Consider the following 26,304-nt stretch of genomic DNA (forward strand, 5'->3'; position numbering starts at 1 on the left):
CTGTGTGCCATAGTTGGAAGTCTAGCCTTGGATACTTCATTTTATAGGATGAATTTTTTTTGGCATTGAGATGATGATTCTTCATTTCCTTTTATTTCTCTTTTTTTAAGACTGAGTCTCACTTCGTCGTCTAGGCTGGAGTGCAGTAGCGTGATCTCGGCTCACTGAAACCTCCGCCTCCGGGGTTCAAGTGATTCTCGTGCCTCAGCTTCCTGAGTAGCTGAGATTACAGGCTTGCACCACCATGCCCAGCTAATTTTTGTATTTTTAGTAGAGATGGGGTTTCACCGTGTTGACCTGGCTAATCTCAAACTCCCGGCCTCAAGTGATCCACCTGTCTTGGCCTCCCAAAGTGCTGGGATTACGGGCCTGATCCACCATGCCTGGCCCCTTTTATTTCTCTTATGTCATTAATTTTATTGGTAGCTATTTTAAGTCTTATGCATTCTTTGGATAAAATCTTTTTTGTTTATAATTTCCCAGTCTTTTAAAGTATGTATTAATTTTTAATAATTTGAGATTCTTTTCACCGATGTTCTCATTAAAACTTGATGCTGGATTTGTCTTAATGCACAGTGAAAACCAATTCAGGCTAGACATTTTGCCTAACCCTAAAGAAAACTGAGTGAGCTAAAGGTGATCAATTCCTTTTGTAGGCATTATCCTGCACTGAAAACTCTGGAACATCTAGAGCATACCTACCTGCCTCAAGTAAGCCACTATCGATTCTGCAAGGTGATGGTGGACAACATCCCCAAGCTTCGAGAAGAAATAAAAGATGTTTCTATGTCCGATCTCAAAGACTTTCTGGAGAGCATCCGCAAACATTCAGACAAAATTGGAGAGACTGCCATGAAGCAAGTAGGTCTTGGGTTTATGATAGGTTGGCCAGTGGCTTATCAGTATTGAGTTAAACACAGGTTTCTCTTTGCCAAGTATCTAGTTGTTTCTTATCATTTTAGGGAAGTCCTTCATATTTATGGGAACACGTGATTAAAAATGTTTTCTTTTTTTTTAACAGAGCAATGGACAATTATATTGTTTTGCTCTGTAGATGTTCAGTAAATATTGGTCAGTTGTAATGGTTTACATTGAGATTATGAAGAAATTTTTCTATTGTTTGTATACTTCCCTTGACTTTGCATGTAATTTGAAGCTCAAGATATTTTAAAGTTCTCCTTCTAGTTAATGACCTAAATTGTACCACATGTGTCTTTGGTTGATTATTTACTATGTAAGCAAGATAGCATGTTATATATGCATATTTCTGATATTAATAGGTGTCAGTGAAAAAAGGCCTATTGGGAAATGCTTTGAATTATGATCAAAGAAAAGGATTTATTAACAGCTTGTATATTAATAAATATGTTACCAGTATTTACATTTGTTAAAACATTTTCATCCCTAAGTCACCAAAGTCACAAGGAACATCTAAATTTCTTTTTTTAAATTATGAATGAAAGGTCAGTAATGTTTTACAATGGTATTTGCTCACTTGAAATTTGTCACATTGATTTTATGAAAAATTTTTAGTATACCTGATGATATAGCCTACAGCAACAAATACAAGAATCAGTTGTTTATGGAAAGTACTTTTTGGTTCTGTAAACAATAGTGTTCTTGAATAGATCATTTGCAGTTTTTATCATTCTGTGAGGAATGAAGGAATAGATTATATTTCAAATCATATTTTAGGTCTTGACTAGCCTTGATAATCTATTCAGATGTCTATTTGATCCATAATATCTATTTGATCCTCCAAAAGAGATTCTCCAGTTACCGTTTCCTCAGGGAATACAGATATTTTCCCTTTCTTCCTTTAAATTTTGTCAGTGTTATACTTCACAAAGTGCAGAGTTTAAAAGTAGATGATAAACCTGACAGAGATAATTGTGTGATTTCATTGTTTATAGTGGTGAAGAAACAAAATTAATCAGTGACAATATACCTTTGCATTGCTGGGTACATATTTTGAATACAGGAATGAAGCTATCTTCTGAGATAAGTCTTTATTGTGGTTTGCTCAGTTTCTCCTAAGCTTTTAAAATATAGGAGAGTATAGTACAAAGCCTCTATGGAAGCTGCCTTTTTAAAAATTGCTTTTTCTGAGCCTCTGCTTGAGAAATTAATTTGCTTCCCTTTTGATGAAAGAGGAAGCCATGAAGAATATTACTTTATTTAATGTGAGGCTAACTGGGCTCATTCCTCAATTATCTGAAGAAATTAAGACCAAGAAGAGGGAAGTAACTTGCTTAAGTTCAAACAACTTGTAAAGGTGAGATCCTGCATTAGAATTCAGGTTGGGTTGAAATGAATTTGTCTACTATGATACTCAATCTGTGTAAACTATTAGCTGTTTGCTCTATTTTTGTCATATAAAGAAACGATGAAGAAATCTTTTGTAAATCCAGGACTTTTAATTAACTGAGAAATCTTTATTTCTCCTATAACATTTTTCATCTCAGGATCCTTGAGTAAAGATATGTTAACCCATTAAAAAATCTTTTGTAGTACCTAGAACGTAAGGAAGATAGGAGAGAGAAAATACCATGTACTTTGTACATACTAGGTGTTCAATAAATGTTTGAATTCCCAGATAAGAGGGAGAGGAAGTGGTTTATTTCTCACTGCCTCAAGCCCAAAACAGTGTTTCTGGTTTGTGATGGTTTTCTTTGCAATGGTGATTTAAGGACTTAGAATCCTCCCATTGTATGGCTCTTCCATCTTTAAGATGGCTTTGAAGATTGCTTTAGAAGGAGAAAGACCAAAGAGTGTTGCATGTGGGAGGGTCTTTAAGGGCCAGGCATGGATGCCACACGTCACTTCTACCCATATTCTGTTGGTCTGAACTTAATTATATAGCCATACCTACCTGCAAGAGAGGCTGGAAAATGTAATCTCACTCATTCTCTAACAGGAGGAGGATATAGGTTTGATGAATAATAGTATCTGGCACAGTCTACCTTCTGGTGATCAAATATCTTTTCATTCTTTCTCTCATACATAGAACACACTCCTTCCCTAGGGGGCAACAGTCCAATGGCCCATGTAGTCATTACATCCATCTCAAAATCTAGTATCTTCCAGGGATGCTCAACCCTCTCCATAAGATTCAGCCATGGCTCTTCATGAGCTGGTAACTACTCAACTAAGATTGCAAGTTGTGTGTACTGGTGTCTCCTTCCACCCCCAATATACAATGAAGAAGCTAGAATAAAATAATTATAACAAAACCTTTTATTTAGAAAAGGGAAGAATGGGAGACGAACAATATTCTCTGTTTCATAACAAATCATATAAATCTACTTAGGCAGGCCCTGGGAAGTTCCTCTGCTCTGGTAGTAGGGGAATTTCCTTGCTTAGACCTTGATTCCCTGGAAGGAACTCCTTTGCTCATTGTTCTCTTGAGCTCCTAGCTGCACACTGGCTTTTACTTGTTTATATGTGTGTGTGTATGTATATACTTTATATGTGTGTATATATATACTTTATATGTGTATATATATACTTTATATATTTTTTATTTTTTATATATTATATATATATTTTAAATATATACTTCTGAAGTAGATGCTGGGAAATATACATTCCTTAGAAGGCATACTTCTCTTTCTCTCTCTATATCTATATATCTGTATCTGCAATTGTGTCTACATTTACATTTATATATGTCTTTTACTGCCTGCTTTTTGCTTTTTGCCTGAGGGTTGGTTTAATGTTCTGAACAAACATTTATTAATATTTAGTCCAAATTTGTGTTTTTTTGACATTATCATTCCCTCAAAATGTAGGCATCTCATCTTTTTCTTTCCAATAGGTTCTGTGAGGACACCATACCCACTGTTCTTCCCTAAATATAATTTTCAAGAATGATTTTGTTTTTCTTCTCCTCTCTTTGGGGAAGTAGTGGAGGTTGGGGAGCATAGCCCTTGCTTCATGCTTCTTTCTCAGTTTGATGGCCTTATATTGAGGTGACGTGAAACAGTGGGTGGTAAGATCATGCTTGAATCTGACATCTCTGCCTCAGAGTTGAGTCACTTTGTTGAACTAAAAGCCTTCCTGGGACTTTATTGCATAAGCCTTTACTATTTGTTTTTTCTCATACTGTTTAGGATCTGTATATATTCCCCTTTTAACCCTGTGAGGCCTAAGTTTCTGGGACTACTTCTGTTCCCTATAATTTCAGTCTGCAAATGAGCTAATACTTTTCTGAGCTTATCGTTTTTATGCAATACCTTGCCAAAAGCAGAAAGTAAATACCAGTGTACACTATAACTCTCACTCTTTATTTACTTATAATGCAGTAGGCCCAATAGGGAAGTGATATGCCTATTCACTTATTATAGGTTCCAATTTTACTAGTTGTTTTGCCACAGTATTATAGGGCTTTTCAGCCTTTTAACTTGTTAAATATATGTTCTTACTGCCCACTGCCTGACTACTAAACCCATGTCTTTTATTTTAGATTTTTTTTGGGGGGTAACACCATATTTCCAACACCTGTTTCTGTATTCCTTAAATAATGTTCCCTGCTGTAACAAACTCTAAAATCTCATAATAGAAATTTTATGTTTTGCTTATGTAAAGACCAAAATGCATGTCCCTGGTGGGTGACTTTCAAGAGATCTAGGAGTCTTCCACCTTGTGGCTTTCAAGGGTACCACAGAAGGGGAAAGAGAGTAAGTAATGCCTGGAGGTTTTTTAGGGATGAAGCTTGTAAGTGGCACGTCTCACTTCTGCCAATATTACATTGGCCAGAGGCCAATCACTGCAAAGGAGGGTCGGAAATATACTCTAGCTGTGTGATCAGGAGAAAGAAGAAATAGGCTTGATGAATAGCTAAGCTAGTCTCTGCCATAACCTGCTATCATATAGCCTAGAAAGATAAGTATCTTCCACGTCTCTTGCTTTTTCTTCACAATCTTTTCATCATTTTCCCTATGTGTTTGCCTTCTAATTTATTAATTCAGTTTTTAGCTTTGTCATTGCTGCTATTTAGGACTTTATTATTATTTTTTAGTCCAACAGTCACAGTTTTGGCTTTAAAGAATTTGTTCTTGTTCTTATATTCTTTCTGTATCATGGTAACTTCTTTTTTCAAACATTTCTAAGTATGCTTCTTTAGAATTGTACTGAGAAAACAGACTTGAAAGTCTTACTTAATATTGATAGTTGGTCTGGGCTCTTCTACAAATTATGTAGGTGACTGCTTTTTCTTGGTGAGCATCCCTCTCTTTATTCTTCTACCCAATGTGTCCTGAGGTGCTGCAGTGAGTGATCCATGGGTGAACTTTGTCCTTGATACTGTGGAGCCAGGTTGGTACATTGGCTTCTTTTTGGGATATACCAGCCAAAACATCACTAACTGGTTCTACCCTAATTAAACTTGAATGAGTAAATTAAGCTCTAATAATTTATCTGAGATTATAATCTCAAACTGTTTGTTGTTCAATTTTATTAAAAGATAAAACACAAAAAATACTATTTGAGGATCCTCTGAAGCATATGTGGCTTGTGCATTCTTCTGTATGCAAGGTTTTATATAGAACTTTATCATTAGGAAGCTCTTTTTCTTTAATTGCATGTGGTCTAAAATCGAAAGGTCTTTAGATAGAACTTTATCACTAGGAAGCTCTTTTTCTTTAATTGCATGTGGTAAACAGAATTCTAAAATGTCCTCCAGGATTCTTGCCCCCTTGCATGTACATCCAATAAAATCACCTCTTCTTGAGAGGGTGGGCTTGATCTAATCAGAGGAGATCCTTTAAAAGAGGGCCAGGAGGTCAGAGATAGAAGATGTTAGAAAGATTCAGTGCTCCAGCAGATACTCTATTGTTGGTCTTGAAGAAACAAAGTGCCATTTTGGGAGAAGGCCACATGGCAGGAAACTGTAGGCAGCCTTGAGTTGCTAAAAATGATCCCCGCCTGACAGCCAACAAGAAAATGGGGACTTCGGTCCTACAATCACAAGGAACTGAATTCTGCCAACAACCTTAATAAGCTTAAAAGAGGACCCTGGGTTCCAAGTGAGAGAGACCCCCAGCAATGATTGACACCATGATTTCAGCCTGGTGAGACTCTGAACAAAGGACGCAGACCCAATAGTAATACTGGCATTCTAAACCCCTGATCCATGAGTTAACTCTGAGATAATAATTGCGTGTGGCTTTAAGTTGCTAAATTTATAGCAGTTTGTTACTCAGGAAAAGAAAACCTATACTCTATTATTTTGGCCTCAAATAGAATTACTTAAAAAAACTTGTACATTGATGTGTTGCCTTTGGATCTAGGAAACAATTGTATAGTTTCATTTAAAATGGGGTCTAGCTAGATGTCTCTCAGTCTTCTGTCTTTCTTCCAATATACCTGGGAAGCTGCAGAAAAATAAGAGAATATACAAGGTCAATCATTTAGCGAATCTGAGGAGGAGTTTCAAAATTGTCCATTTTACTGTTAGTATTGTACAGTAGTCCACACTTATTTATGGTTTTACTTTTAATGGTTTCAGTTATCCAGAGTCAACTGTAGTTCAAAAATATTAAATGGAAAATTCCAGAAATAAACAATTAATAAACTTCAAGTTGTTCACCATTTGGAGTAGTGTGATGAAATCCCCTGTTCAGTTCCACCTGGGACAGAATCATCCCTTGGTCCAGCGTAACCATGCTGTATATGCTCCCTGTCCTATCCACCTGTTAGTCACTTAGTAACCTCTTGGTTATCAGATTTACTGTGGCAGTATTGACTGCTTGTGTTCAAGCAGCCCTTATTTTACTTAGTAATGGCTCCAAAGTGCAAGAGTAGTGATACTGGCATATGGTTATAATTGTTCTATTTTATCATTTATTGTTATTTATTGTGGTTAATCTCTTCCTGTGCTTAGTTTATAAATTAAACTTTATCATAGGTATATACAGTTATATAGGCCATGGTACTATCCATGGTTTCAGGGATATATGGGGGAACTTGGAACAAACCTTCTGTGGATAAGAGATAGGGGGGCTACTGTAGTGAATTTTAAGTTAAGTTTATTTTCAACAAATCTTTTAGGTTCTCATATTGCATTTGTTGTTGTCATTTTGTTTTTAACATGGTAGTAGATTGAAAGCATTTAGTGGACATACATGTGGGTTCTGTCATGGGAAATAGAGCCATCTTTAGAGCAGTAGAAAACCCCTCCATTTTATCCTATTCCATTTTCTGTGTTGATCTTCTTCCTGTGTGCTTCCAAAATACTGTGTATATCTTATTTTGGAACTGTGACTTTAGTTTGAAGTGATTAAAAAAAAAAATCCTCAAAAAGTTCTTTGTTAATTGTCAACTGTTTTCTAGTTTTCCTTTTGAAATTTTTTTCTGGATTTCACTTATTATGGAATTGATTTGTACAGGAGAGAAGATCTGTATTTCTTATTTTGATTAGTTTGCTTTAGGCTTTGTGGGACTAAATAACATTTATAATGTAATCATTCTGTGTGAGCCCTTTAACAAGGGGAAGGATTTATTTACTTTTACAATTCTAACTTGCCTTTGCCAGACTATATGGGTTATGCAACTGATTTAAGGAAGTGCACTAATTGCCTATAAAAGATATTGAAGGCTCCTAGGCATTATTCCTTGAGTAAATGGGTAAGATTAGTTGTCACCATGGTCCTTTCAAACCTTTACTTTCTTTGGTTAAGTCTTCACTACAGCAAAATTTACTCTTTAATGTATGGCGTAGAACATCTTTTGACTTAGATCTGGCACAGTACTATTGACTGAGTTCATGTAGTCCATGTATTCACCACTATGTAAAAGAAGTATTGTTGAAGCCTCTTGTATGCTAGATATTATGCAAAACATGCACAGAGTGTGGTCTTTGTTGTCAAAGAAGTTGGTCTGGTGTTCCTGGATTTACTTTCTTTTCTCTTTTCTTCTTGATTTTGATAGTTGTATGTTTGTACCAATTTTTGCTTCTTACTCTTTTGCCTAAATGAATGGTCTGGGGGTAATGTGGGATCTCATTTTTAAACATTTTTTTCTGCTTGCCTTAAAAAATTATTTGTATTACATACGCTTCTGAAATATTTTGAACCTGACTTCAATGAAAAAGCACACATATATTATATGACCATTAAATTTAAAAGATCAGTGTCTCTTTACTGATATTGAGTTGGGGTGAGAGAAGAGAAATAATTTATTCCTTAAATCTACTTTATTTATTTTTTGTTCATTTAATTTGTTTTTTGGCTCCCCACAGAAAGCAATATTTTTTAAATCTAGTTTAAAGACAGTATGGCAGTTTGGTTTCTGTTCTTTAGGGTAAAAAGGAACTTGGCCAGGTGCAGTGGCTCACACCTGGTGAAACCCCATCTCTGGGCACGGTGGGTGGCGGTACCAATTGTTCACAACTCCATTTTCTTATTGAACAATTGCAACTACATTTCTCTGTGAGTATTTTTAAATAAACTTATTTTGGACAGTATGAGCTTTGGGAAGGGAATTTATATACATGACTTTAAAAGATTTTCCTTATTATTTTCAGATTTCAATGTTAAGAAATAGTTTTTTTTTAAAGCTATATTTTCAGTGATGGCTTTAATGTCAGTGAGAAACCAAACCCTATATCTGTTCTCATAAGCAATCTAAACCATAGAAATTAGTGAGACTTAAATGCATCTTTTAATTTTATTCTTAGAAATTTGATTTTGGTCTTGAAGTGGCAGGTGCAAAATACAAAAACAAAGATTAGAAAAAAGAAATTAAAGAAAAGAAATTTAATTTTGGGCTCTTGGCCTTTCTAGAGTCTCTTCAAATAATTTCATGCGTCTGGTGATTGTGTTTCTCAGTTACGTGGTTAAGCTATACATTGAGCTCAGTATTTTGTCATCTTCCTCTGTTCTGATACTTCTTGGTATGAACAATTGAGTTTACTGGTGGCTGTAGTTTCTTTTCCGCAACCCTAGACCCCTGCCACGTGTGCAGAATGTAGTGAAGCCAAGTTTGAGGTTGGATCTGGAGCCCTCCAACAATCCCTGTGATGTGCAGTCTAGCCTGGATTTCTTCCTGGCCCTGGAGAAACCCAGTTGAGAATTCCTAGGATTGCTGTGCTCACAGCAAGTGCTTTAGTCTTGTCCTCTGCCAGATGTTTTCTTTACTGGGCATGAAAACGCCATCAAAATAATGCTAAGAGAATTGAAATATAGAGAAATAAAAATAAGCAAAGAAGAAGAAATATTCAAAATGTTCAGGATGGCTAAAGCAGTAGGCCTAAGGATGATCTAGAAGAGAGAGAAATCTAGCTTACTTGTGTTTTCTCACATCCTTCTACATCTTGAGAAGAAGTTTTAGCAAGTAACCCTGAAGTAGTTTTTTTTTTTTTTTTTTTTTTTTAATGTTAATTATAAGCTGTACTTGGTGGCTGATGTCTGTAATCCCAGCACTTTGGAGGCTGAGGTGGGAAGATCACTTGAGGCCAGGAGTTTGAGATTAGTCTGGGTAACATAGTGAGATTTTGTCTCTCCAAAAAAAAAAAAAAAAAAAAAAAAATTAGCTGGGTGTGGTGGCACAAGCCGGTAGTCCCAGCTACTCAGGAGGCTGAGGAAGGAGGATGGCTTGAGCCCAGGAGTTTGAGGCTGCAGTGAGCTGTGATTGCACCGGTGTAGTCCAGCCTGGGTGACAGAGCAAGAATCCGTCTGTTAAATTTTTTAAATTTAAATTACATATAGTAAAGTTCACTTTTCTTTGGTGTATATGAATTTTAAAACATGTATAGACTCATATAACCACTACTGCAAACAGGATGCAGAGAAAAATTCTATCACCTTCTAAAATTTCTTTATACTACTCTTTGTAGTTAAACCTTCCTTTCATTTATAATCCCTGGCAACCACTAATCTGTGTTCTCCACCTCCATTGTTTTGGCTTTTCTAGAATATTGTATAAATGGAATATTATGGGTAAATGCAACTGTTTAGTATCTTGATTAGGGTGGTGATTGCACAACTCTATGCATTTGTCAAAACTCATAGAAATGTATACACAAATGTAAATTTTACTGCATGTAAATTAAGGTTTCCATCAGCTTTCAGTTCTGTTACTAAAGGATCATGCTGGAATATATGAAGATTTATGAGTGTTTTAATAATATTTTGAACTATGCAGGATTGGGATTCCACTGTCCTAACATGTCATTGCTGTTTTTCCTTGTCCTTTCCCTGTCTATTGTTTATATGTTTGCCTTTCCTTGTGTGAGTTTCTATCATGTATAGTATTGGGAACTTGTTTTTTTCCATAAAAGATTTGAACTCTTTTTACAATAGAGACTCTTATTTTGTTTCAGGAGGTTAATATTTCCCTAGTCTGGTTTTTTTTTTCTAAAATTTTTTTTTTAAATTTAATATTTTGTAGAGTCAAGTATATTGATCCATTGTGAATTCTTTCAGCACATTTCCAAAATAAAAACAAATGCATGTTGTTTGTTTTTATCCTTTCAATAACTATTTTATTTCTTCCTTTTATCTGCTATATATTTCTTTTCCTTTGTAGCATTAATGTCTCTTTCTCACCTAATCTTGATTAGCTCACTCACTCATTCATGAAATATGTATTGAGTATTTATAATATGTAAAATACTATGGTAGGCATTATGTTATTCAATTCAGAAACACAGGAACTTTGTTTTCTAATGAAAAATAGAATGGGTGCAGTGGCTCATGCCTGTAATCCCAGCACTTTGGGAGGCTGAGGCAGGTGGATCACGAGGTTAGGAGTTTGAGACCAGTCTGGACAAGATGGTGAAACCCCTTCTCTACTACAGATACAAAAATTAGCTGGGTGTGGTGGTGGGCACCTATAATCCCAGCTACTTGGGAGGCTGAGGCAGGAGAATCACCTGAACCTGGGAGGCAGAGTTGCAGTGAGCTGAGATCGCACCACTGCACTCTAGCCTGCGTGACAGAGCAAGACTCTGTCTCAAAAAAAAAAAAAAAAAGAAAAATATACATAAATAATAGGAATACAAGGTAGAAAATGCTAAGTGCCATGGAAGAAATAGAGATAAAATGTTAGAATTTAGAAGGATGAGAAATCTCATATAGCTGTGTGAGATATTCCAGGTTTAATAATAAGGTGCATTTGACTTAAATCTGGATATATAATGTTCCAGTTACTATTTCTGCATAACAAATTGTCATAAAACTTAGTAGCTAAAAACACCAACGATTTTATTAGGCTTATAAAATCTGTGGGTCAGGAATTTGGTAAGGGCACACACTTGACTCTGTCCCCAAGATGTCTGGGGTATCAGCTGGGATGACTTTAATGCTGAGAGGGGCTTAGGCTTGAGAGCTGGAATAATTTAGGGGCCCCTTCCTTCACAACTCTGGCACCTTTGTTGGGATGGCTTAAAGACTAGAAGTGCTGACTTAAGTGCTTACACGTGACTTTTCCTCACAGCATGGAAATATCCCCGGTATGGTTGAACTTCTTATGGGCTCCAAGCACAATGTGGAAACTTGATCACTTTCTTTGACCTAGCCTTGGAAGTTGTGTTATAGTGGTCAAAGCAGTTGCAAGACAGCTATAGTCAAGGGAAGGGATCATAGACACCTATCTCTTGATAGGGTGAATGTCAAAGAATTTTGTGGCTGTTTTTAAAAATCCATTCCACGAGGCCATGGTCTGAATGTCTTCCTAGGCTAAAGGAGTAATGTAGTGATAACAAACTACAGAAAAGTAAAAATCTCTGAGAGATAATCCAAGGCAGAATTTCAGCTGATAATAGTTACCCAAAAGAAATAAGGCAGGTTAGCCTGGACAGGATTAGGTTAGCCTGGACAACCCTGTCTCTAAAAAAAAAAACAAACAAAAAAAATATTACCTGGGCGTAGTGGCACATGTCTGTAGTCCCAGCTCCTTGGAAGGCTGAGGCAGGAGGATCACTTTGAACCCAGGAGATGGAGGCTGCAGTAAGCTATGGTCGCACCCAACTGCACTTCCACTGGGGTGACAAAATGAGACCCTGTCTTCAAAAAAGAAGGTAAGTTAACTTTTCAACTAGATAATTACATTCCTTATGTCCTCTTGTCCCGGCCTCCTGACCATGACACACACACACCTTTCAGCTGTTTTTTTTTTGGCGGGGTGAATGACTCTGGGAAAATATTTTGTTGGAAAGTGATTAGTCTCCTCCAGAAATCTGTTCACAAATGTCTTCTTGTGAATATCATGTGTGTTTATCTGTCTTGTTTAGTGGTTTACAAAGAATTATCCAGAAGGGATGCATTCATATAGTATTAATAAAAGCGAAGAAGGACGACCAAATTTTTAAAAATATCTTGTTAAAACAATAAATATGTAGCATATTTTCTAGGTAACTGATACATTTTATTCTTCTATCCCAATGAAGTTTGGTTTATTCTTTTCTCTGGTCATTGATAATGAAGTGGATCAGAAATATAGGCTGGGAAGCACATTCAACAGGTAATGAGGACTACCAGAAAATTTAATTCATTATTGTTAGGCTATTCAATGATTGGGAATGAGGCATTTTTCTTATTCCCTCTTGTTTAGGATCTCAACAGAGAAATGAATCCATAATCCAAAACGCAGAAAAGTTAAAATTTTGTAAATGAAAAGAATTTTGTAGGTCTTGTGTCCACCTAAGTTGTTCTTTTTATAGGGGTGTGTGTGTGTGTGTGTGTGTGCGTGTGTGCGCGTGCGCGCATGAGTGTGCATGCAGAGGAGGAAAAATTATCTTCAGATTAGGACAGTTGTTTGAGGAGATAGGAAAGGCTTTGTCAGGTTGAGGTGCTTACTTGCCCATGTGTGTGTATGTATGCACGTGTGTGTATGAAGTTAGCCAACCATTGAGCTCTCCGTGTGTAGTTACCCATTAGAACAGAACAGTGACAATGGATCTTTATTTGAACTTTAAAGTATTTGTAAATTTTTGAAAACAGAAAATATCATTTTAGGAGTACTGATGGCTTGTCATGGCAGATAATTGCCTTCTGTACCAGTGAGAGTTTAATTGGAAGGGAAGTAGAACATTTGAGAGCCCTTGTTTTTAAAAACAGTTTGCAGTGCTGATGGTTAAGATGTGTTCTGGCTATGGCACACCACCATAAAGAATGTGGACTTTAAATTACATAGGACTCACTTGCAGAATACTAGGTGACAAAGTAGCTCTGGGGCAGGTATTTGGAGGAGGGAAACCTGTAGGCAAGATAGACTCCAGGAATTAGAATTCCTTATGATAATCATTTACTTACAGTTTCTTGAGGACATGAATCTGAATTGATTTCATCTTTTTGTTCCCACAGAACCTAGGTGTACTGCCTTGCTTTTCTTTTTTGACATATGCATTTAGGGACAGAGACTCTCCATGGATATTTTAAGAGTTTTAATATTTTCCCGCCTTTCTTAGGTGATTAATTTGCTGATGAAACCTGTGACTATTATATTCAAATTTGATATCTCTAGATGCAATTTATCTTTGAAATTCCAGATGAATTTTTTTCTCTTAGGTACAGTGTTTTTTTTTTTTTTTTTTGGAAGATGGAGTCTTGCTTTGTCACCAGGCTGGAGCGCAGTGGCGTGATCTCAGCTCGCTGCAAACTCCGACTCCCTGGTTCAAGTGATTCTTCTGCCTCAGCCTCCAGAGTAGCTGGGATTACAGGAGCCTGCCACCACGACCTGCTAATTTTTTTTTTCTTTGTATTTTTTTTTTTAGTAGAAACGGGGTTTCACCGTGTTAACCAGGATGGTGTCGATCTCCTGACCTCATGATCCGCCCGCCTTGACCTCCCAAAGTGCTGGGATTACAGGCGTGAGCCACCGCGCCCGGCCTGTAATCACTGAATTTTAAACGTACAATTTCGACCCCATTACTGATTGAACAAATGAAATATTTTATATATGTGTTGAGCAACTCACTGTAACTTCTAAACAGAGAAGAAAATGAGGCAAATAACAAAAGTGGAATTCACATCACAGCTCTTAGCTTAGTAAGTAGGAGATTGTCTCTAAATGTATAGATTTTTCTGTTCTTCAATTTCCTTAAGAAATTTGATCAGGATGAAAAAAACTAGGAAGAGCCTTTACTCTCTCAAAGTCTTCTAGTCTGGTGGTTGACACAGATAACTTTGTGTGTGCGTGTGTGTGTCTGTGTGTGTGTGTGTTTCTGTGGTCTTTGTATCTAATAGGATACAGCCATCCCTCCAAATCCACCACTTCAGCCAATGGCAGATGAGAATATTCGTACAAAAGCAAAACAATTAAAAAAAAAATTAAAATAATACAAATAAAAACAATAGAGTATAACAACTTTTTGCATAGTTTTTACATTGTGTTAGATACTATAGGTAATCTACAGATGATTAGAAATATAAAGGAGTATGTACATAGGTTATATGCAAATGTTACACCATTTTATGTAAGGGACTTGAGCATCCACAGATACTGGTATTTGCAGAGAAGTCCTGGAACTAATCTCTTGTGGATACTGAGGGATGACTGTATATAGAAAGCTATATTTTTAGCATAGATTTTGTGTGTAGTGCCATTAAAAGCTGGCTTGAACCATGGTGGTCTTAGCCTACTTTTGAGGGCTATCCTGTCCTTGGATTTGGTAATTTTACCCTGGTGCCAGAGGATTTGAGGGTAATGAATATCTGGTTTTCAGTACTATAACGTTGTTTTTTTACTTAAACTAAAGTCTGTTATTAATTTGTACCTTTCCTTTACCTCTAAATAAACCATATAAGAAAGCAAACAAATGCCAAAAAATAGTCCAGCCTACTTCCCAGCAGAGTGTCTTCAGCTTTTCGTAGTCTACTAAACATATGACCCTCTCAGCTTCCCTAATGAAGAAGTCTGTGGCCTAATGGGGCAAGTATTGTTTGACTTTCTTTCTTTCTTTCTTTTCTTTTGTTTTTCTTAAGATGGAGTCTCACTCTGTTGCCCAGGCTGGAGTACAATGGCGCAATCTCGGCTCACTGCAACCTTTGCCTCCCAGGTTCAAGCGATTCTCTGCCTCAGCCTCCTGAGTAGCTGGGATTATAGGTACCCATCACCATGCCCAGCTAATTTTTTGTATTTTTAGTAGAGACAGGGTTTCACCATCTTGGCCAGGCTGTTCTTGAACTCCTGACCTCGTGATCCACCCGCCTCGGCCTCCCAAAGTGCTGGGATTACAGGTGTGAGCCACCACGCCCAGCCATGTTTGACTTTCTTGATACGTCTTCAAGCAGAGTTTCTTCTATTAACTTTGGAGAAGGGAGCTATCTGTAGCAATAGTTCATAAGCATTTTAGGGATGTAAACTTTTTGAGAATGTAGTGAAACTCGTGAACCTTCTTTTTTAGAAAAATTACCACGTGCACATAAAATGTTAGGGGATTTAGACACTCTCTGAAATAGATATATGTTCTTTGTGAGAGCCCTCCAGATTATTAAGGTCCATATCAATGTCAGAATCAGTAGTATATTCTGGGATGCTCCTTTTCTAGTTTCTTCATGATTTGTGAAGAGTATGTAGTAGAAGAGATTGAATAAAATTGTAAGCATCTCAATTTAATTTTATACCATGAGCGAAAATGGATGCTAACATCAGTAACATATAAACAAATAGGTTCAAGATGTTGGTAAACTTTTCTGAGTAGCCAAGTTTAGATACTAGATTGATGTCAGCGAATAAAGTGATCTATATTTCATTTTGCTGTTGGCAGTGGTAAAATTGGATAACGTTGTATTTTCAGACATTGGTTTAGCTATAACTTCTCATGCTTTTGTCACTTATTTTTTCTCACTCCTTATTTCTGTTGTACAGTTAGTACACAAGAAATAGAGAAGGGCAAGATAACGATGAAAAATGTTCTGATTTTGACTTGAAATAGAGATAATGTAGTATGAGTAAGCATAAAGTTGGTATTCATCTAACTATTATTATTCAGTGTGACATGAAAAGGCATTTTACTTTGATGAAGAGTTTACCTCCTTCTTCACAGAGATAATGCCTCCTTTTTCTTTATTGATAACCTTATCTCTTAACCAATGTCATAGAGAAACTGAGGGCCATTAGGCAGAAATTCTCTTGGCTTTCAGCACTCTTGTTCCTTAACTGTCTGTCTCCACCATTCTTTATTGCTTTAATTCCATTCTCAGAGGAAGCAGTGATTCCTTCTGGTTAAGGCTATTTCTTCCACCTGTGCTCAGTGTCATTTCCTTGTACTGTCAGTTAATTCCTTTCTCCTCCCTTTATTTTTCAACCTTCCCCTCTCCAGTGACTCCACTTTGCACTTGACATGCCCAAGGTTCTCCTTTCATTGGCTGTATCACTGTCCTCCCCCTCCCCATCACCAAACCACCACATGCTTTTCTTCTATTTCCTGTCTCTTTGAATGATATTGCCATTGATCTAATATAGAAATCTGCCATAATAATAAATTCAGGCTTTATAGATAAGTCCCTGAGGGTTTTAAGTTAGGGCTGGAAAGGGGCATGATTAGATTTAATGCTCTTTTTCATCGTTTCTACCAGTTGGTTGAGATCACTATCTTAGTTGTAGTGATATTAGTGTAGTAAGTAAAATATTATGGGATGGTGGAGTATACACAATATTATAAACTGCAGATGCATTCTATTAGTAAAAGAATATTAGAACTATGGAGACTCTTACTTTCTGGCATAGTTAGGAATTTCTAATTTTTGGAAATAGAGGTGAAACAGGCAGGGTCTGGCTCTGTTGCCCAGGCTAGAGTGCAGTGGTACAATCTTGGCTCACTGCAATCTCTGCCTCCCAGGCTCAAGCCATCCTCCCACCTCAGCCTCCTGAGTAGCTGGAACCACAGGCATGCACCACCATGCCCAGCTCATTTTTGTAATTTTTGTAGAGATAGGTCTTTTTTGTTGCCCAGGCTGGTCTTGAACTCCTGAGCTCAAGCGATCTGCCTGCCTTGGCTTCCAAAAGTCCTGGGATTACAGGCATGAGCCACCACACCAAGCATGAAGAGATTCTTTTTTTCAGCTTTACTGCATGACCTAGTGCATGGCAGCTTACTAGGAATATTCGAAATCTTTAAAGAAAATTTCTTTAAAGATTTTGAATTTTCTTCAAAGGAAGTGGAATATTTGTGCCCAATATCTGTATTTATAAATGATATATGTGTACTATTCTCATTAGCTCAGTCAGTGGCTACAAACCTTTTGATTATGGGCGGCCATCAATAAAATATTTTTGTGTATGTATATCCCATATACATATATATATATATATATATATATATATATAAAAATCATACACACATGTACTACTCTCATTAGCTAGTATGTTAAGGCAGGGTATACATTTAGAGAGAGGTCCATTGTTAATAATACATTTGAATTCCTTGTACAGATAGCCTTCTTGATAATTTCAAATTTTGTATGTTCTTTCCTATCATATCTGATCATTATATTTACCACATGATATATTTGACCAGCGGCTCTTAGCAGGTGTATCAGTTATTCATTGCTGTGTAACAAACTACCCCAAACTTAATGACTTAAAACAATACTGATTTATAATTTTTTTTTTGATACCATAGAAGTATCAGGCTGGGCACAGCTATGGAATTTGTCTTGTGGCCTCACCAGGAATCACTCATGTTCCTGGCTGGCAGTTGGTGTTAGTTGTTGGATAGGTTATCTCAGTTCTCCACATGGTATCTTATTCCCCAGTAGACTAAACTGCTTCATCATTGCATGGTGGCCCTACGGTTCAGAGAGGGAGAGAAATCAAACTGCTGTGCCCCTTCAAACCCAGTCTCCAGAATTTGACAATGTCCACTACATTGTATTAGCCAAAACAAGTCCCACGGACAATTTAGAGTCAAGAGCATGGAGAAATGGCTCTTACCTCTTGATGAAAGAAGCAGCAGTGTCACATTGCAAAGGCACATGGGCACAGAGAGAGATGATCTATTGGGGACCATTATTATAATGGTCTTAGCACAGCAAGTTGAAGATAGGTATTAACCTTGCTATTTTCTTGTCATTTACATGTGCTACTATTATTAGTATTATTTACAAACTACAGGAATATTTTAGGAATATTTCAAGGCCATTTGTGCATTTTATACATGTTTAAAACTGGATAATCTAGTTTTATTTATCTGAGCACCTATAATCTACAATATAGCACAATAAACTGAAAGAAAATAACTAAATGAGAATATTACTGTCAACTGTTCTGCACTGTCTTTCCCCAGTACACTATAGCTTGAATTCTGTATGTGATACATGACTGACATATGGAGAGTAAGGAAGGGTATCATTGTTGTTATTTTAAAATCCAATGTTAGTAACTTAGTGTCTTTCTTTGTTTTTTAAGATGAAAATTATGTATGTATATGTGTATATATATGTATATACCAGTAGATTGTTTTTGGATAACCTTAAAACTTCAGAGCTGGCTCAAGCCTGTAATCCCAGCACTTTGGGAGGCCGAGGTGGGCAGATCACGAGGTCAGGAGATCGAGACTGTCCTGGCTAACAAGGTGAAACCCCGTCTCTACTAAAAATACAAAAAAATTAGCTGGTGTGGTGGCGGGCGCCTGTAGTGCCAGCTACTCGGGAGGCTGAGGCAGGAGAATGGCATGAACCTGGGAGGTGGAGCTTGCAGTGAGCCAAGATTGCACCACTGCACTCCAGCCTGGGGGACAGAGCAAGACTCTGTCTAAAACAAAACAAAAAAAACAAATTTGGACCCATTGGTCTAACTGATGTGGAACAGTTAAGTGCCACAAGTGGTATTGTTATGTCCATTAGTGTCAGCCCTGACAGATGTGATTCAGCATGGCACTCTTCCCACTGCATTGTACTAAGCCTTAGAGCCCTTTTCAATGCAAAGATCTAGGCTAGCCTTCAGAAATGGTTAGCAAATGACACCTAAGATAATTTTTTTTAATTCTTGTTATAAGAGATTAGTTTTACTTGTGGAAGAGGTACGATATTCATATATTTTAGATAGGCATTTTAGGAAAGATCTTAGCTCTGTCTATGTGAGTGTCTGTGTGTGCGTGTTTGGCAGTTTGTATCCTGGAGCTAGGGAGATCCTGACTTTCATCTCTGTTTTAGCTGTTTATTTATTTTTGGATACTTATGGAGACACTTCATCTATGCTTTAATAATTTTTCTTTTTTTAAAAAAAGTATCAATGGCAACTTTGGTTTCTCTGTTCAAAAAAAAAAAAAAAACCTTTAAGAATACTTTCACATATTTTTAACTTGTATTTATGATGAAGAAAACAAGTGTTTATTCCTAACATATGAGGTTTGTTTTAATCCTCTTGTCTACGCAGCCCAGTTCACAGTGGCAGTTTCCTGATGTATGTGAATTTGCTGATCTGAGTTCTTTAGCTTTTCATACGTGGTTGTCCTGTTGTGCTGCAGGAGCTTTTTGCTTTTACTAAGAAGTTTACTACTAGAAAACCGTTGCTAAAATTCTAGTGTACTAGCAGTATTAGCTGCTGCTTTTATAGCTGTGTCTTGGTGACTGAAGAGAATGCTTCTTCCATGTAGCCAGAGAGATTAACAGATGTCCAAGCTGAACCCCAAAGCATCCAGCCCTTTTTCCTGCTTTGACCCCGTAACCTCTCCCCTGGTTGGCAGTGTGCCTGTGTTGACAGTTCTCTTGGTTCAGCCAAAGGTGAAAGATAATTGCTTGTGGAGTAGCGGCGGGGATGGTATGTGTTTTTGTAGCAAGCATCCCCACCCCCGTCTCCAGGCAAAGCCTTGGATCTGGTGCATATTTCAAAGCATGTGTTAAACTTTATGTGATACTGATTAAAATGGAGGGCTCCAGGGTGAATTGGCAGAGTCCCACAACTGCATCTGCCAAATGACATACAGAGAAAATGTCTTGCTACAAATGGAAGGGCTGAAACCTGTCTATCTTAGCAATATGCAAGCCTGCAAAAGGAAAGGTGACTCTGGCCATGTGTATATACACAGCCTGTGGAACATGCAAGATTCTTTAGTAACTCCTTTGTTCCTACGGCATTTTAATGCAAAAGAAAGTCTTTTTATTTTCCTTCTCCTTCAAACAACAGTAACAACAAAACCCATATGGAAATAATAGTTAGCATTACATGTCAGTGCTGCATTCCCATTGAACATTTGTTTAAAAATCTAACTTGTACCAAAAATATGGAGGTGGAAGAATTATCTACCTTCTCAAATTAGATCTGTGAGTCACCGAGATAAGATCTGTGAAGTTCATTATTTTATTTTATTTTTTATTTTTTTGAGGCAGAGTCTTGCTTTGTCACCCAGGCTGTAGTATAGTGACACCATCTTGGCTCACTGCAACCTCCGCCTCCCGGGTTCAAGTGATTCTCCTGCCTCAGTTTCCTGAGTAGCTGGGATTACAGGCACCCACCACCATGTCTGGCTAATTTTAGTATTTTTAGTAGAGACGGGATTTCACCATGTTGGCCAGGCTGGTCTCAAACTCCTGACTTCAAGTGATCTGCCCGCCAGTGCCTCTTCCAAAGTGCTAGGATTGCAAGTGTAAGCTACCATGCCCCACCAGTTCATTCTTGAAGGAAGAAAACTCTTCTCAAAGCAGAAAATTTGTATCCAGAGCTTTTAGATTCAAGGTCTCCTTAGGACATTCTTTTAGAAAGAAATATGCATTTATATCATAGGCATAGATCAACACTTCCTCAAAGGCAATGTAGACATTAGTATCTCATGTCACATTTTCTCACCCTGCTTTTATGACAGAGTTAGGATAGAGAAACAGTCAGTTCTTTAAAGGAATTTGGATTTTTTTTTTTTTTAGGAAAGCAGAAAGGGTAAGAAATTTAGAGGAGTAAGGATGAGTGGCACGAGAAAAAAAAAAAAAAGAAAAAAGGAAGAAAAGTTTGTGGAAAGAGGAAGGTAAGTAGATGAATAGGGAAGTAAACCAGGTTTATAATTCATGGGTGAATCTGAGAGAACAGGTATCAGATTAGGGATTATGAAACGTAGCATGGATACTAAATATCGGTACAAAGCAGCCACGATAATGTTGATTTATGGATTTAAGTAACCCGACCAAACCTTGATGTATCTTATGTTGACTTACTGCTCCAGGTAATAAAGTATTGTTTGATCCCGTGCATTGGCCTTTTATTTTTCAGAATGGTTCAAAGGATGGCTTTGGGGATTCACTGTAAGATTTTTTTGTCATCTAGATTATACTTGAGGTGGAGAGGCATAATTTAAACAACTTCATAGGCAAAGAAAAGAGCTACACACAGCAGATCCTGGATTAGGAAAATAATTGCGTTTTATTATTCACAACTGCTTTTATGATCTCCCTTTTAAAAATTGCAAGCCTTCTTGTGAGCCAAGATCACACCGCTGCACTCTAGCCTGGGCGACAGAGCAAGACTCCGTCTCAAGAAAAAAAAAAAAAAAAAAAAAAATTGCAAGCCTTATACATATGGAGATATTCTAGTTTTCCAGGTGAGACCATCTGAGTCTGTTTTGCTTTTAAGTGTGTTCTGAGATGTGTTATATTTCTTTGTTAACTCAGATTGCTTCTTCTTTTCCTTCTTTTGAAGTGGGGGCAGGGAATAATATATAGGGAACTGAAAGAGAAAATGCTGGAGCTGTTTGCCTACCATTTTTTAGCTTTTCTTGAATTTCATACGATTTCTTCATTTTCCCCTGGCATTAAAGCTCAGTGTTTCATTCACAAATATACTTATTTCTAAACCATATTTTTGACTTAATCTTCTTTAAGGATAGTTTAGGGGAGTTGATAATCTGTTTTTCTTTCTCCTAGAGTTTTAGTTTTGTCAAATAGGACTTGCCCCGAGGATATTAATATTGACTTCATGTAAAAGAAGTTTGAAACCTAAGATTCCACTTAGTTTCCTCTCTTGGGCTTTTGTAGAATATTTTCCACAGGGAGAAATATGCAGCTGGATTGTAGTCAGCCACTAAATCCTAGTGAGTGCCTCTTTCTTCTAAGGATCATCTAAGAGTTTCAAATGGGTCAGTTAGTAAAAGGAAGCTTTATCTTATGTGAAGCAATCTTAATTGATGAAGAATATGGTGAAAAAGGAAGAGGAAAATTCTGTACACTTCTTAGCGTAGTGAAAGTTGTAAAAGAGAAGCAGGAATAATAGAGAAGGAATTAGGAACTTACCAGTAATCATATAGTCAAGCATATAATAATTAACACTTTTACCTCATTAACTTATTCTGTGTGTGAAAGATTACCTTTGTTCATTTATTCTTTCAGTCAACACATAGCTATTGTGTATATGTTAAAAACAAATTACTATACAGTATGTCAGATGGTGATATTTGCTATGGAGAGGATAAAGAGGGGAACAGGGGCTGGGCACAGTGGCGCACACCTGTAATCCCAGCACTTTGGGGGCTGAGGCAGACAGATCACCTAAGGTCAGGATTTCGAGACCAGACTGGCCAACTCGGTGAAACCCCATCTCTTCTAAAAATAGAAAAAAAATTATCCAGGTGGGGTGGTGGACACCTGTAATCCCAGCTACTCGGGAGGCAGAGGCAGAAGAATCATTTGAATCAAGGAGGCCGAGGTTTCAGTGAGCCGACATCATGCCACTGCACTCCAGCCTGGGCGACAAGGGTGAAACTCCATCTCAAAAAAAAAAAAAAAAAAAAAAAAGATATGCAACACTGTGTTGATCCCAGAGAAGCCCTGCTAGTTTATATTTTCTTTTTATAAGCATTCCTGTTAAATTTTTTTTTAACCTATGTAGTTCTGTTTTCTGAGATATTAATGAGAAATAGAATAAAAGTTATTTATAAAATATTATTGATTAACCTATTCAACTTCATATTCATAATGGCATTTTCTATAAGCTAAATTATGTTATGTGTTAAGATTTTTTCTTTTAAATTTTGGTCCCTCAGTTAATAGTTCTATTTCTCGGTAGATGTATTAATTTCCTAGGGCTGCTGTAACAAAGTACTACAAACTAGGTGGCTTTAAAAAACAACAGAAATTTATTATCTCACAGGTCTGGAGTCTAGAAATCTAAAATCCAGAGGTAAGCTGGATTGGTTCCTTCTTCAGTGCTCACAGAGAATCTGTTTCATGCTTTTCTCCTAGCTTATGGTTGCTGCCAGCAATCCTCTGTGTTCCTTGACTTATGACAGCATAACTCCAATCTTTCCCTCTTTAATCACATAGCATTTTCCTTGTGTGTCTGTATCTCTTCTTCTTTTGTTGTATTTATTTTATTGTATTTTAAATAATAGAGATGGAGTCTTGCTATGTTGCCCAGGCTGGTCTTGAAGACCAGGGCTCAAATCATCCTCCTGCCTCAGCCTCCAAAAGTATTGGGATTACAGGTGTGAGCCACCATGCCCAGCCTCTTCTTTTAAATATGCCAATCGTATTGGATTAAGGCCCACCCTGAAGACCTCATTTAACTTTATTACATCTGCAAAGACCCTAATTCCAAATAAGATCACATTCACAGGTATTAGGAATGAGGACTTGAACAAATATTTTTGGGGGACACAATTTAAGCCACAAAAGAGTTTAAGTTGACTGAGTACCTGACATGTCCAGCAGCTCTTTCTCTGTATTGTTGTGCCTTGTGGACAGGTGGAAATGAGCCCCAAGTAACCCAGAAATCTTTAGTGTAAGAAAGCCTATACTTCATGAAAAACTGAGAAGATATAACAGGCTCTCTATTTAGAAACTGAGACTAGTACTGTTTATACAAAGTTGTTGAATTGCTTAGAATTGCTTAGAAAGACTGTTGCATTTGGTAAGTCAGTAGTGGTTAATATGAGACATTTTTTTGTGTGTGTGTGGCTGTTAATTACAAAGAATTATATTAGATGTTGTCAAGGGATTCAAAATAAAGACTCAATCCCTTGAGAACCTTTTCCGGAATAGTGAATTGACGTGATCAACTGATATTTTAAATATTGAGGGAAATTGAGAATAAAGGAATGATCAGGCTAGTTTACCTTAGAAAGTAAGATATTCTGCTTAATTTAGAATATAAGAGATTCTTCTTTATTTTTTCTCATGGAAATAAAATGATTGGAATATGTATAGGGACAGGGGGATATGGGAAAAGAAGTCAAAGTCATTTTTATGATCTATAGGAAAAGATATTTTTTAATTACACTGCTATCCTTAGTTATCATGTACCCAAGATGGTAGTCAAATGATGCAAATATTATTGATGATATGAAACATCTGTTTAGAGGTTTTATGTTATTACTGACATTTTTGGAAGTAGGTCATTGTCTTTTCCTCACAGTCTCATAGGCAGAAAAATAAGCGCTCTGAACAAAAGCAACTTCTTTGGGCAAGCCAGCTACAGAAACTTGGCAATAAACTGGTTTGAACTAACAGTTTAATTTCTGGGTTTTGATAAACCATCTCTGTCCTCCTGTTGTGAAGAATTCAAACTTGTATAACAAATTGTTTTGGCTTAGTCATAGCTGGAATGAGAAGCTTAGCAATACTCCACTGGATATTTTATGTATGCTTTCAATAGTCTCTTTAATTGTCCCAGAAAAGTTAGGGACACTTGAGTATGTACCTAGCTATGTCCCCTGTGCTGCATTATGGACCCATAGGAAAGTTGGCAAACTCTGCCCACAATTGTGCATGCTTAAACTGGTATATGGTGATCAGATTGCAAGGAGAGATAGCAGAATCCCTAGGAGAACAAGTGTGTGAGTAAGGATCCTGGCATAGCAGTCCAGAGTTTGCCACAGGGCCTGAATATCAGAAAGGAGCATTGATTCAACCATTCAGACCTGGTCTTCCCTAACCTCACTTCATAGCTAAGCAATTATATCCCTTAGGATATGAAACTGAAAGATTATATCATTAGGAATCCCAGTCCTTCTACTGTGGTGTACCTATGTTTAAACAAAGTGGATATTACAAAGGAAGGTATTTTTGTAAAGAAGAGAGAAAGACTGAGAGAGAGAGACTCCTGTAGAAATAGGAAGTGTGCTGTGAGTGAGAACATGAGTGGAGACTGACGTTTAACAACTTTGATAAGTGATGTTTTTGAGCCAGTGGGTTTAGAGATATAATATTGTTAGAGTAACCTAAAAGGATGCTCTGTTTAATGGGCCTAGGAGACATTCAGGCTGCATTTACCTTTTGGAAAGTTAATATTACAGGCAGGTATGATTTTTAGTTTTGGCTACCCAATCATGAAATAAAGTAACATGTACCTTTCTGCTTAGTTGCTCTGGGCTAAAATTCTTATAGCAGAGAATTGACAAAATTATTGTGAACATGGAAGTTAATAAACAGCATGTTTTGAATGTTTAAAATGGTAACCATGAGTTTAGTTTTTATTTTTACCTCAATTTTCTTTTGGACCTAATGCATCACTTTATTGCTTTGGGCTCATTTTCTCATTGGTAAAACAGAAATGACTAATATTTAACTATAATACAGAGTGATCAGGTTAGTATCATTAACTAAAATGTTGTACAGCTGTGCATAGATAATTTGGTAAAAGTGCTTGATAATTTTGGACCCCTGTCATTTACTACTAGGTATTAGCTTTCTTAAAGACAAGGAAGAATTCAAGAGTGAACCTATACAAGTGATTTTTACATTGAATAAGATAGTGACACAAATTAGCTCAGTTATCATGGTGGACGTAGCAGATGCTGCTAGTGCCTTGTTCATATCCCTTGGGTTCTTACCTTCAGTGCATGCTGACTCAACCTTCAGTTTGCTAGCACCTGCACCTGTTTGCCAAAGGACTTTCTCTGGAAGCCAGAAATGGGGAATTAATACCACCTCTTCTCTCCTCCTGCCCCCGGCCCCTGCCCCTGTACCAGTAGTCCTCAGCTCATAACTCGTGGAAGCTGGTATATAAATACTTCAGCTTCCTTGTCCACCAGGAAGGAGGATGGTGTGAAATACCTCTGAGGTAGGTATTCTATGCCATTTCTGAGTTCCCCATGGAAATAAGTTTTAGTTGACCTAACTTGCTTGATAACATATCCTTTATTGACTTATTTTCCTGTCTCACTTCCTTATGTCTCTACTTATCCTTTCTGGGGTCCTCTCCTGAGTAAATTCCTTGGACTCAAATGCTTGTTTCAGATTCTTCTTCTGGGGAAACTTAAAATAAGACAGTAGTCAAGAGCATTGAAAAGTCTGGACCCTATTTCTGTACATGCTTAGCAATAAATGTGGATTTATAGTGGATCCAAGACATAGCATACTTACGTTGCCACTTAACGTCAGCTCCCATGGAAGTTATTCTCCCATTCCCTCCCCTTAACCCTAGGGTGATCGGGATCGA

The 26,304-nt window shown here is 37.1% G+C and overlaps 1 protein-coding gene across 5 annotated transcripts in view; it reads left to right on the forward strand.

Annotated features, from left to right (window-relative positions):
• EXOC6B (exocyst complex component 6B) overlaps window positions 1-26,304 on the forward strand; it is a 678,199-nt gene that overhangs the window by 119,149 nt on the left and 532,746 nt on the right. For all 5 annotated transcript variants that reach the window (XM_005575615.4, XM_065526965.2, XM_065526962.2 and 2 more), the window contains one exon: window positions 657-861. In XM_005575615.4, coding sequence (XP_005575672.1) covers window positions 657-861 — 205 coding nt within the window. The remainder of the gene's footprint in view (window positions 1-656; window positions 862-26,304) is intronic.

The sequence above is a fragment of the Macaca fascicularis genome, chromosome 13 (genome assembly GCF_037993035.2).
Source record: "Macaca fascicularis isolate 582-1 chromosome 13, T2T-MFA8v1.1".
Lineage (NCBI taxonomy): Eukaryota > Metazoa > Chordata > Mammalia > Primates > Cercopithecidae > Macaca > Macaca fascicularis.